General features: G+C 42.4%; 1 protein-coding gene across 1 annotated transcript in view; it reads left to right on the top strand.

Moving 5' to 3' along the window:
- The first annotated feature begins 1577 nt into the window (after nucleotides 1-1577).
- Nucleotides 1578-13031, top strand: part of erf (Ets2 repressor factor) — a 32377-nt gene continuing 20923 nt past the window's right edge. The window contains exon 1 of the mRNA XM_026299946.1: nucleotides 1578-2276. Coding sequence (XP_026155731.1) covers nucleotides 2255-2276 — 22 coding nt within the window. The 5' untranslated portion in view covers nucleotides 1578-2254. The remainder of the gene's footprint in view (nucleotides 2277-13031) is intronic.

The raw sequence follows: 13031 nt of genomic DNA, 5'->3' as shown, positions 1-13031 counted from the left end.
ATAATTATAGTCAATAGAAATTTTAGTGTCCCACTCGGGCTGTTTCTCCATCCACTCGTGCGGGATGAAGCACCTGTTGCTCGGCCTTTCCTTCCCTCCTTCCCCGGTATAACTCACTGGTGGCGGCTCCGTTGCTGCCCCGCTGTCGCTGTTTACGGGTAAACACGCGGCCCTCACCACCCGCGGCGGTAACGGGTCTCCACAGCAACGGCGGTGACAAACCGGAGGCAGCGGCGGCGGCAGCAGCCGGCGACGGTCCACATCGAAGATCGTCTATTAATAAAGTGATCAACTCGACTAATAAAATAAAATAAATCACTATTACAGTTACTTTCCATCACTTTTTCCATTTTATTCTACTTGTTTACCTGAAAGTGAAAGTGACTTATATAGCCAAGTATGGTGACCCATACTTGGAATTTGTGCTCTGCAATTAACCCATCACAAAGTGCACACACACAGCAGTGAACACACAGCAGTGAACACACACCGTGCACACACACCCGGAACAGTGGGCAGCCAATGCTGCGGCGCCCAGGGAGCAGTTGGGGGTCCAGTGCCTTGCTCAAGGGCCTCACCTCAGTCGTGGTATCGAGGGTGGACAGGGCACTGGCTATTTACTCTGTGCCACCAACAATTCCTGCCGAACCTGAGACTCGAAACTGCAATTTACAAGTCCAACTCCCTAGCCATTAGGCCACGACTGCCTAACTACCTCTACTTTATTGCATTTTTAGGCAAATGTACTTTTCATTCCAGGCACATTTCAAAATAAAGCAATATGAACATTTGATAAATCATTTTGCATAGATAGGAGCAATCATGATATTAAAAATATTTAGGCCATAAGTCCAGGGCAAAAGTCAAGTCCAAAAATACAGTTTCTAAAAAATGTGCTTCTCTAACTTTCATGCCCCAAATGTCTCAGCCATAATTCAAATACAGTTCAGGTGAAGAAATGGTGATTTTTCTTTATGTCCTTAATGTAGTGTACTACTGTAATCAAATGTGTACATACTGAGTCCAAATGTATTTTAATATGCATATTAATTACATACGTGTTAGTTTTTAAATGTAGCATGTAAACTCCAAATTTACAACACAACTACTATGAACTTGATCTCAGTCCGTTTATTTTATTTTTATTCCAAGTTCAGTCTTCACAAACCATTCTCATCTCAAATATGAATGTTTAGGTCTGATGATTGATGATATTTTCATAGTTTGTTTTGTGTGTAGATCAACTGAGACGAACCTGTTATTTCTTTGTGTGTCTTAATCCTGATGAAACAATATTTAATCTTGTGTACTTTAACTTAAAATTAGAATGCAATAATATAACTCGGAAATAAAATACTCCATGTCATTTGTGTTTGTGGTGTTGTAGAATATGTCTGATACACTGTGTAGGTGCTAAATGTATGAAAATGAAACAGGAATCTTTGCATTCAGTAGAAGAAATATGTAGCTTTAACCCTCGCAGCTCACTGTTGGATGAGTGGAGTGAAAAGTAATCTCCACGAAAACATAGACGATCTTTGGCAACAAGTGGGCGTTGAGTTCCTCTCTCCCTCCCTCCCTCCGTGGGTCAGCGTGGGCGGCCCCGTGTGGCAGGAGGAGAGCGAAACACGACACCCCGACCGAGGAAGGGGGGCTGCGGGAACACGAAGTGAGTGAGTGGAAAAAGAAAAAGTCTGTGCCGGAGAAAGAGACGGGCAGAGAAAGAAGACCAGAGTTGGTACTTTTGTTCTGATCCCAAGCGCCGCTGTTTTGACCGTCGGTGTGAGGATGATGTGGAGGAGGAATCGACCATGCGACATCGTTACAACAAACGGGATGAAAATTTAGACCCATCGCATTCCGTTGCTCCAGCACCGACCAACGGCAGCACGACTCCTCCAAACTTCGACCTGCGCCATTCAGACCCTGGAGACTGGATTCCCCCCCCCAGAGGCTCGGGGCAACTTTTCGTACCAGAAGCCCCGTGCTGAAAAACAAACACTCCCGCAGAAAAGTTACCGAGCAAACGTCGGCGAGTCGACATAAACAACCTAACCTCATGCGAAGTTAGTGGAGTTTTTAAGCCCAAAAGCCACGCTCAGAATCGGCTCAGCTTCTTTCCAACAAGCCGCTTGTGAGAACAACACCGGAGGAAGGAGCTAGCTAACTCGGCTAAAGGCTAGCTAACTAACGTCTAAAGTTACCAGCCGACGGGGAAAGTGACCGAAGCCGCACACCGAAGACGGCAACAAAGATGAAAACCCCGGCGGAGACGGGTAAGTTGGCGACCACGCGTGTTAATCACACTTTTCCAGACGCTGGTGCTGTTTCTTAAAATGAAAACAACAGCGCCCGTAGCCTCGGCGGCTAACTAGCTGGTTAGCACGCTAACAAACTCTGCGCTCCAGGGAAAGTGACAAAATTATGGCGCTAGCGTGGATCCATCCGAGTTATTGTTTGGACTAACCTAGAAAGTCGCTCCCACCCAGGAGCTCTTCGTTTTTACATCCGCAGTGAGCCAAGCCAAGAGTGGATGTCGTGTTTTAAACTTTATTTCCCACCACGTTTAAGTTTAAAGCGTGTTTACTGGCTAAACTATGCGGAGCGGTTTAGGCTTGATTTCTCAGATCGGTGCTGAGGGGTCAAAGTGCACTGACCCCAGCTCTGCATGTGTGATGTGGTTGATGCAACAGCGCACAATAGTTGAGATATAGTGAAACAACAGCCTGAAACGAGCTGTAAGTGATTGCAATTATCAGATCATTGATACAGTACTGCAGCCACACTGCTCCTATGGGCCCCTGATCTATAAAGGACCTCAGACTGGATGTGAGGGACTTTATCTGTATTATCCTTCAGGCAAAAACATTGTATGTTCCTCTGCAACAGCACAGCTGGAGATAAGTTCAAGCTGTAGATGAATGGAGGTACTGCTTGCAAAGATCATTTTCTGTGTGTGATTAAAGATGTGGGGAAAGGTAAATGCATGTAAACCTTGAGCTTATTCAGCTTTTGACAGCTGTTTAAGCTCAAGCTCATCCGTTTATCACAGTGAAAAATAGACAGTGATTAGATCGGGAACCTCACTGCGATTGTGTTTGATCAGTTTGGTGATACATTTTTTTTTTTTTTTTTAGAAAGTTAAACTCACCTGAGTTACATGCTGCCTCCATTGCTGCTGTAAGACTAAAAATAAATGAGGAAACATTTGATCCCTTTGTTTACAAAGTTCAACTGTTCTCTCTTTCCTGTTAGAGACTCTGTAAGTAAATCTGTTTGACCCTTGACACATGGAAAAGATCTGGATCTAAGTGGATTGTTTTCCAGTGTTGTTAATAGCTAAGCTGCTTCGGGAATTTAAATGATTTCAACTCAGAAAACAGGCCTCGCCATCTCAAATTCCACTCATTTTACAAAGACGTGTTTGGTTTCATTGTTATGATTTTCCATCCGTAAATTGTGATTTTCTCTTAATTGTGCATTTATTTGCTTTTAAACTGAGTTTAGTCAGTAGGGTTGTGTTTTAGTCTTGGGCAGACAAAGACCTGTTTCTCATAATGGATGTTTAAAAAGGGGAACGCCATGCCACAACACAACATCATAATTAGAAATATGACTTCTAGGTCTCAGTGCTGTGGGAGATGAGATAACTTTTTATATCACAAAACAATTGTGAGAAAATGACGACACGCGGAACATTTTCCACAGTGGGTGAGAGGCAGGACAGGGACAGGGTCATCAGTCAGTCATGAGGCTGACACACACGGGCGAACAGCCATTCATGGTCACACCAACGGGCAATTTGGAGTCACCAGTTAACCTAACCTGGATGTCTTTGCAGTGTGGAGGAAACCCACACAGGCATGTGGCGAACATGCAGACTAACCCAGAACCTTCTTGCTAACCACTGCTCCACTGTGCTGCCCGTCACGCTGTCCCACTTCACACGTGCAGTTGTATGAGGTTTTAAAAAATCTAAAAGTTATCATATCATTTTTAGAGTAAAGCCCAGACAAACATGTCAGCGTGGCCTGTTTCAGATGTCTGGACATTGAATTCAGTCAAAATGACAGATGATCAGATTATCAAGTTTATGCTGCACTTCCATTTAGTTTTAAAAGTAGAACACCTTGTTGTTACCATGTGTCACGAAGCAGTTGATAGATCCCTTGGTCTATTTGTAAATGTTTCTGTGTTGGTTGGGCTTTGCACTCAGCTAAAAGAAGTTACACACTGTTGTTGATCTGTTTGAATTGGCTTTGTGAATAATAACGAATGCCAGCCTGATTTGTAAGTTTTCAGTAGTCCCTACGTCAGCATTTATTGTGATTCATACCAACTTCCTTTAGTTTCTAGGGATTCAAGTAAAGCTGTTTTCCTGCACTGTTGAGTCAGAGCTCCAAGTCAAGCTATGTCGCTTTTTGCAGTGACATCAGCCGTTTTGCTTCAACAAGAATGTTTTTGTAGAGACCTGTGGTGCTATTAAAGATTCCCATTAGGTAACTCCAACCTGTTTCTAGCACACACACACACACATATACATACATATATATTTATATATATATATAACTCCCCTCTCTTCCTATCAGGAAGTCAGCAGTCTGGGCCCACTAGCTCCAATTTTCCACTTGTGTTACTCCTTATATCAACAACGCGCCACATGTAAGTCGTCACAGCTATAGACGGCCCGGGGCAGTGAGCCACCACACTTTGTTGCACTCTGTATGTATGTGAGTGTGGAGTGAAAGGAGCCATACATGAATTAGATGGTGTTAGGCCTGGTAAGGGCTGGGGCTGCTGTTTATTACTGTGTGTGTGTGCCTACATGCCTGTCACAGTGTGGCTCTACCTGACATTGATGTGGTCACAACAAAGTGAGTGTCTTGACTTTTACCAGCGACACCAAATTGCCCTTGAGGAAAACCATTTGGTTGTGGTTGACTCTGCCTATTGTAATTACAGGAAGGGGAACAAGACATCTTTATGTAGATTCAAACAGCTCTAATAACACTGGTTAGACCAAAACTAATGAAGCAACGACTCATTGAGTTTAAAAAAAAAAAGATGCTGTTAGTTTCCTTTGGAAAGCTCTCTGTTGTGTTACTGTCTCACCGCTATACTGAGCTGTACTGTTGGCACCAGCGACAGACAGCACAATTACACTACAGGTTGTTTGTCTTAGGGAACGTTTGAGAAGAGTTGTTGGCGACTGATGTGCGGCAGTGTTGTTGTCGTCTGTGTGTTTAGGGCACCTTGTCTCTCTGTGAATTAGTCTAGAAGCTGTTCTTGTTCAGCTGCGAATTGTGTCGAGCTCACGTCACTAAACATTCAAAAAAGCTGGTTATTTCTCTTGTGCTTTGTGCTAATGGGCCACAGTGCCTCTTCACATGTAAACAACGGTTCGTGTTTTTGACGGCCGTCCGCAAGGATTCCACCGTCATACGTTTCATGCCATCATTTTCAATCTGATTGCATCTGTGCATGAACCCAAAAGCACGTTGACAAAAATTTGACTCTTAGGCAGTTGGAACAAGACGTGTGTAGTTGTGTCTTTAAAAAAGATAACTAAAATTAGATTGTGGGTCTGATTTTTGGCAGCAGCAGTCAAGGTTAGCTGGGTCAGGTAATAAACATAAGAGTTCACATCTCAGTTTCACCTCTTTGATGGATAACAAAACATTACAGAATCCAAGAGGAAAATGCCTTAATCAAAAAGCCGTGTTGCCAGTGTTCCTCACAGGATGCGTGTTTACCCTTGTTTCCCTCCCATGATGTGGTTACTCTGAGTGATCAGGTCTACACAAAGGTTGACCTGATCACGTTCCTGGTTCCTGGACAAGCAAGCTGTGGAAAAACTACAGCAGAGCGACGTCAGCATTTCTCTGGAGTGTTATCAAGTGGTGGCCCAGGTCAGTGCTGCTCTGATCATCTCTGTGTTATGGCGGGCCTTTTTTCCTGGAAGTGTGTGTGTACACTGGCTTTGGTGACCCATAAAGAGAAAAGACAGATTACACAAGGTGGGACATGCTGGCCAGACAAACACCAGGGCCTCACACACAGGAAAGGTTTAGAGTCATTCTGGGAGATGGGTGTTTATTGTTGTCCATGTCTGCAGCTTTATTCATCTGTTGTTCTTTTTTTAATCTAAAGGATCCAGTTTGTTATAGTGACATGATTATATCAAATAAAGAGCTACACTGCCAGATTTAATTTGGTGCTCTTCATCATTTCCTGATTGTAGATCTTGATGTTAAGCTCTGGAAACCTTCACACACACACTCGCATAAAGGGAAGTGCAAGATTTTATTTAGAGGTGTTGAAAATGTTCTGAGTTCACACAAGGCTGATTTTTATTTTAAATTTTACTAACTTAGGAGGTTGAATTTGGGGTGTTTCTTTTATTTTCTAGTACACAGAATTGTTTTGACATCAGAAGGTAGACAGGTAGTAGAGGGTAACAATAGAAGAGCCTTAATCAACACTTTTTGAGGGTTTGGGATTTTTAGTGGCTTGCCTATAGACACTGTGGTTGTTGTTACCAAGCAGCTCTGATATTAGAAGCATAACCCATCCTTTTGTACAGTGAAACCATTAAGAATAAATGGTAATGTTGCACTAAGGTAGTTATTTTTGATAAACTGTGGTAATTTTATTTTTTATATGTACTTTACATCCACCTGCCTCATTTATTTGTGCTGCGTTTGTTCTCCTACAGTTCCCAGGATGCCCTTTTACAGCACCCATACACCGCGCTTTACCTTGTAAAATTCAGCTGTGGGCTGTACATGCAGCAAAGCAATAACAGTAGAGAAAGTTTTTCCAGTGGAGAATAAATGTGTGCTGCACCCGTTACCCTTAATTGGAGTAGATCTAGAGGCTGTACTGGACAACTGTGTGTTGAGGCTGCTGTTGGAGGCGAATTGAGACTTCTCTCTGTCTTTTCTCTCTGCATTATTGTTGAGCATCACTATAAAGTGTTGCATTAGAAAGAAGTGCCTGTTTTTTGGTTGAGAGCTGATGGCAAAACTAGACATTTATGTCGATCGAGATCAGATTGTCTACATTTGGGTCATCTCAAGCAGAAAAACACACTACCAGTGACTGTTTTCTGGTTAGTTATTGTTGTTTTATGCTACAATTTTATATAAAACAGTAACCACGCATGGGAAATTTGATGTGAGAACACTGTGAAGCCTTGGTGTTCCTAAGTAATCTCTGTGTAATTTTGCTACAAGGAATTTGTTTTAGAGCTCCCAAGTAGTAGAACTATGGACCCGGCTTACACAACATGCAGTTTGCTACTTTAAATGCACACTGCTGTTTGTAAAACACAGTAATGCTTTTTAGTCCACAAATTGTGCTCATCACCTAACACATCTCCGTCAGCCTGTCTATTGCCTTACTATGTGTAACTATGTATGACTGAGTGACTGTGTGTTTGCAACACCCAGCAGGGCAGATGAAAGGACAGAGCAGGTCAAGTGGAACCAGCGACTCACTTCACTGAGCAGATAAGGAAATGTTCTGCAGCAGGACAGCTATCTCTGAAACACCTGACAGGATACTGGGTTTCCGGCTGCAGCATTATACTTTCACACACTTACTAATCATTCTTGCATGAACTTGCAGGTCATACAAAATTCAGATGAAATGTCTGTATTCATGGCAGTAATGCGTTGGGCCCATCAGAATCAGATGGGTTATGAGTAAGCCTTCTTAGTGAAGTCTTTGTTCATCAAAAAATGCAGGCAGACAATGGCCTTGAATTGCATTTGGAGGTTTTTGAATCAAATCAAGGCTGAGAATGTGCAAAAGGTGTAGAGAGAGATTTGTGCCTCGTCTCTGGCTGTTTTGACTGGAGTCATTCTAACTGAAAGAGGCGTGGGGAGCTGTGCTGTGTGTTATGGCTGGCGTATGTGGTTTGCGGAGCATGAAAGAGTTGGAGGGAGGGTGTCTTGGTTAGTTTGGCATGTTTATGGCCAGAAGGATTGAGGGAGGCCTCTACCAGCATGTGGCTATCTTCTGCACACAACTGAAAGGATAGGGGGGCAGACTAGGTGTGGTGCAGGGTAGCTCTTCATAATACTGCCCACATTACCACCAAGTTGCTGTCAGGGCAGGAATATCCACCAAATGCCATGTGCCCTGTGTTTTTAGGGTGTCTGCTAGGTGGTGGAGTGGTTAGAGGTAGCCTGCCAGGTTATGTTCTGGCAGTTAAAAAGATTTGCAGTAGGTGGCCACATCTATGTTATGTGTTTGTTTTTTTTTTACAACGAAATACGAGCATTGACACACTAAAATCCAACTGTGGCATTCATTTGCATTGGGTTATGACAGTGGAAAGACTACTGAGAGAGCTAATTTAGAAACCATTTGCAATATGATTAATTCAAATGAATTTGATATTGAATAAATAAATATTGGACGCATTTTCTGAAAGAGGACCACCACAGGAGCCACAGAGCGCCTGAAAACCCTGCCAACAGGTTGCAGAGAGAAAATCAGCACCGTTTGGTTTTGTGGTTGTTTGGATAGGGTTGATCCAGCCCAGACTTTTCCTGCACATACACTTGTTGGCATTGCACCTGCATTTTTACCTCACACTGCTTGATTGAAAGTGTGAGATGTCCAGTTTTCACAAATGCCAAGCAATTTTTAAAATTCATATTCTCACAAATATGAACTCATTACTTAATTCATTCCATCTAAACTTCAATGAAAAGGAAGGGAAAGTCAAGCAAACACTGTTGCTGAAAGGAAACTTTTGGAATATATAAGCTGTAAATCCTGAAAGTCTGACCCAGGACAGCTGTGTCACTGTCTCTCTGTTTTGTGTGGACTGTACAGGGTTCAGTAGTAAAAACTACCCATGGGCTCTGGGGTTGTAAAAACCTGAATTTTAGTTGATGCTACAGATTCTGATGGAGTTGCTGCCCATTGGCTCCAGTCTCAAAGGTTTGTGGCAGCAGCAACTGACCATCCAGACATGAGACACAGAGTCAGAGGGATTATATTTAACAGCACCAGGAGCAGCACCTTGCCTGTATGCTGGTATAGCACTTATTGAAAGGAAAGATGGGAAACTGTTATGCAGTTTTGTCAGGATTTGTTGCTGGGTCTGTTATTTCACAGCAAACTGAATATCTGAACAAAATAAAGACCTCACCTTAAATTCTAACAGACATTGTCTGCAGTGAGAGATGAATTCAGCAGCGCTCAGTCTCTCTGGGCTGTTGTGTTTTCTCGAGTCATTGGTCTGTAGGGAAACGTGTAGTTGTCCTGGGGCTTTGTGGGTTTCTGTGTGTCTCACACCTGAAATATAGCAACTTCATAATAAGTAAAGACTATTTGCTAAAAAGCTTCTTTTTTTCACACCCCAAACCACACAAAACATACACCCTCTCTCTTTCTCACACACGGCCTTATCCACTCACACACCCACATTCAGACAAACACAAAGGTTCCTTGAACCTTGTCTCAGGTTCAGGGATGCTCAGTTTCTTTTGTCATACAATGTTATATTCTCAGTATTTTTTAGGGTATTTGGGAAAACATTTCAAGATGCCATGTTCAGCTTCGCAAAGTTGATGAGCATTTTTTTTTACAGTTTTTTGATGTTTATAGACTCTATGATAAGTTAACAAAATATTCGAAGTAATTGATGTTGATGATTGATGAAAATAATAGTTTAAACCATTTGCTTTTGCTGGATTGCTCTATGTTATTATGATTGTTGAATAACTGAGAATCAGTCTTGACCTCTGCTCCCATCAGTTCAGAACAACTTCTGGCATTGAGGGTGACTTTAAGCAGTTGCAGAAACTATTAAAAGGAATGCAGGGCCTGGGCTTGTCTTGCAGCTGCTTCAAAGCAAGGCCATAAATTATACAAGTGATAAGGATGGCACCATCCGATCAGGTCAGCTACATGGGTCGACCATAAAGTTAATTTTGCCGTTTCTCCCCATTTGCCATTTCCTTATCAGTTGCAGCATGCACACTCTATTAACATCATCCCATCAACTCAAATCTGAATTCTTGATAAATTGAGACATTATCAAAGGTTATATATACTTGTTAGACGTCATGGTGCATGAGCAAATTGAAACAATGTTGAATCATTAATGAGCAACAGTATGTTGAATTTATTACATTTGAAGAGCTGCTCTTCCTTCATTTGTTAATTCATAAGCAGATTTGCCACCCATTGGTGTCGTCCTCAGCCAGTGGCAGTGATGAATGGGTGTCACTGCTAAAGTCAGTCAGTTCCTCAGACACCCACCCATCTCGCCCACTCACAGCATGCGCACTTTATTAGGGGACCTGGACCCCCCACAGCTTATGAAAATGGGTGATATCTGTGTTGCATTAACACACACACAGACACACTCTTTTAATTTTCACAATAGAGCTGGTGAGCGTGGCTTGCTCGTTTGGGCTGCCATCTCCCTGCGGTGACGCCGTCGTGCTTCTGCCTTTAATGTTTTTACACACGGAGCGAGCCACTCAGTCTACAGACTAGAAGATCCAGCTTTAATGTACTAGACTGCAGAATTAAGACTGTGGTGGTTCTGCCAGTGAGGAAAGACTGACTAACGCAGCCACATGTAAAAAGTCCCTTGCTCGCTGTTTTAAGAATTTCATGGATGCACTCATCCAGAGCAAATGAATGCCACTGTGATTGTTCTGTACGCAAGAACTGGTAGATCATCAATCTTATGAGCCCAGAATGGCAGCTCAGAACCGCAGGGTTCTGGCAGATATAACAAACATTTATGATTTTTTTTTTATTTTATTTTTTTATTGGTGATCTGCATTAGCAGAGCCAACAAATGGTTTTGAGATTGTACAAGGAGCTGTGCTGGAGTCCTGGTTAAAGTTCAGGACAATTCCCACAGACAGTGAGTAAAATCAGACATGTAATAAAAGTATCAGGTTATCAACAGTCCTTTCATTTACTGTTGTCTATTGAGGATACCAGAACTGGGAGATATAACTAGTTGTTTATTGTTAGACTGCAGAAGGTGCAGCTATGTTGGTAGTTTTGTTTAAGTGACTAAAACAGTGATTTGATTATCAAAACATCCGCTGGGTAATGAACCGATTGTTGCAGCTCTAGATTACTGAGCACTAAGTAGAACAAGGATTGACCACTGTGTACATCAAATGCAGTTTCTTTGTCAATGTCCAATAAAATGTAAATGTTTTTAGAATGAGTTGCATTCATTCAGCCTACCAACTCTGTTTTTACTGCCACAGCAAACTCATTATTCAATGTCCCACACACTAAGTCCCACTCAGTGTGACAGATCAGCACAGATCCTGGTTTCAGATATCAGAATCAGTATCAGTAACAAAGAAAGGTTCATTAGTGCAACCTAACCCTTTGTTTGTACTTTATACCCAGTACTGTCACTCTCTGTCTTCCTGCTGTAATTCAGATACTGCTCATTCTGTGTACATGATGCCTGCATGTCTTTCAGTCCTGAAAAAGGTTTTTCGCTTCTGTTCCTCCTAAATGTTTCTCCCTTTACCCTGTTAAAGCATTTTTGTAGAGTTTTTCCTCACCCAAATTAAGGGTTTAAGGATTGATGGTGTCATGTTGTACAGAAGTAAGTACCTCTGAGACAAATTTATAGTTTTGGGCTATAGAGTATAAATAAAATTGACTTGACTTCTGATACCCAAGACTGTAGTGAAATTTTATCTAGTAGAAACCAAACCCTGTAGACGACATGTGTAGATACTTGGAGTCCAGGTCTTAATTAGTGCACAAATATGCACATTCCGTTCTGAAATTTTCTCTTCGTGCCCTCGTTATGTGGTTACTCTGCTCCCGAAGCTTTTATGACTTCAGGAGTATTAAGATACAATTGCAATTTATTTAATGGTAGTGCAAAAAGAATTGCATTGTCGAGCGGGTTGTCCTAGTATATGTAATCAGCAGTGGAGCCTCTTTGTCTGTGTGGAAAGATGCTGAAAGGGAAGCGGCATTATGGGAAAGAAGGAGGGGTAGGTAAAAGAAGCAGATTAAATTTGATTGGCAGGGAGTACAAGAATGAATCACTCCGCCAGCTCCCTGGATTTGGGGCTGTGGGCCTATTCTGAGCTGTGGTGACGTGTGTGTGTGTGTGTGTGTGTGTGTGTGTGTGTGTGTGTGTGTGTGTGTGTGTGTGTGTGTGTGTGTGTGTGTGTGTGTGTGTGTGTGTGTGTGTGTGTGTGTGCATGTGCACTTGTACACTAGTGTTCACATTGCTGAATCCAACAGCTGAAGTCACCAAGTTTTCCTTGATGGCCTAGTCACCGTGTGTGTGTGTGTGTTGGAGGAAAATGAAAGTAATCTGGCGACCAAACCACAACACAGAAGCCAAATTTAAACGCAGATATTTATCTTCGCTCTCGTTCTCTCTCTCTCTCTCTCTCTCTCTCTCTCTCTCTCTCTGAAGTCCTCACTGCAACACCACCACTACTCTACAAATCACTCCTTTTCCATAGTGGCCTATATCAGATTCTGACAGCTTCACTTAGTCTTTTTTTTGTATGGGTTATTTTCCATACATGCACCACTTAGGGTAACATTTTAGCAGGCGGTGAAGTACGCCTGTCGATTTTTGGATTCAGGACATTGTGAAATAGTCTTTCTAATTACTGACAGTGGTGCAGATGCAGAACACCTTATCTGATTGTCATTTAGTCGTCATGCAAATGCGTCTGTGGGAAAAGCCATTGAGATTGATTTGATCTGTTTCCCATGGTGGTTGGTTCTATTTCCTCTTACCTGTAAACATAGATCTTTCCCCCTTTCTTCTTCCTCATGCTTGAAGAGACTTTAGCCGCGCTACTATACTGTCTCCCAGTTCTCCTTCTTCATTCTGCCTGGTGTGATGTTATCAAGCAGCACAGCAGCTGCCTGGTTTGTTGAACTTAACATTGGTGGACTTAACTCTGCAGGATGTCATCCTTCCAATTTTCTGCAGTCACTGTATTATAAACACCCACAAGTTGTGTTTGTGTACACAAGAGCGTATGTGG

Source organism: Mastacembelus armatus, chromosome 11 (genome assembly GCF_900324485.2).
Source record: "Mastacembelus armatus chromosome 11, fMasArm1.2, whole genome shotgun sequence".
Classification (NCBI taxonomy): Eukaryota; Metazoa; Chordata; class Actinopteri; order Synbranchiformes; family Mastacembelidae; genus Mastacembelus; species Mastacembelus armatus.
The sequence above is the reverse complement of the archived record's forward strand: the minus strand, read 5'-3'. Positions and strand labels throughout refer to the sequence as shown.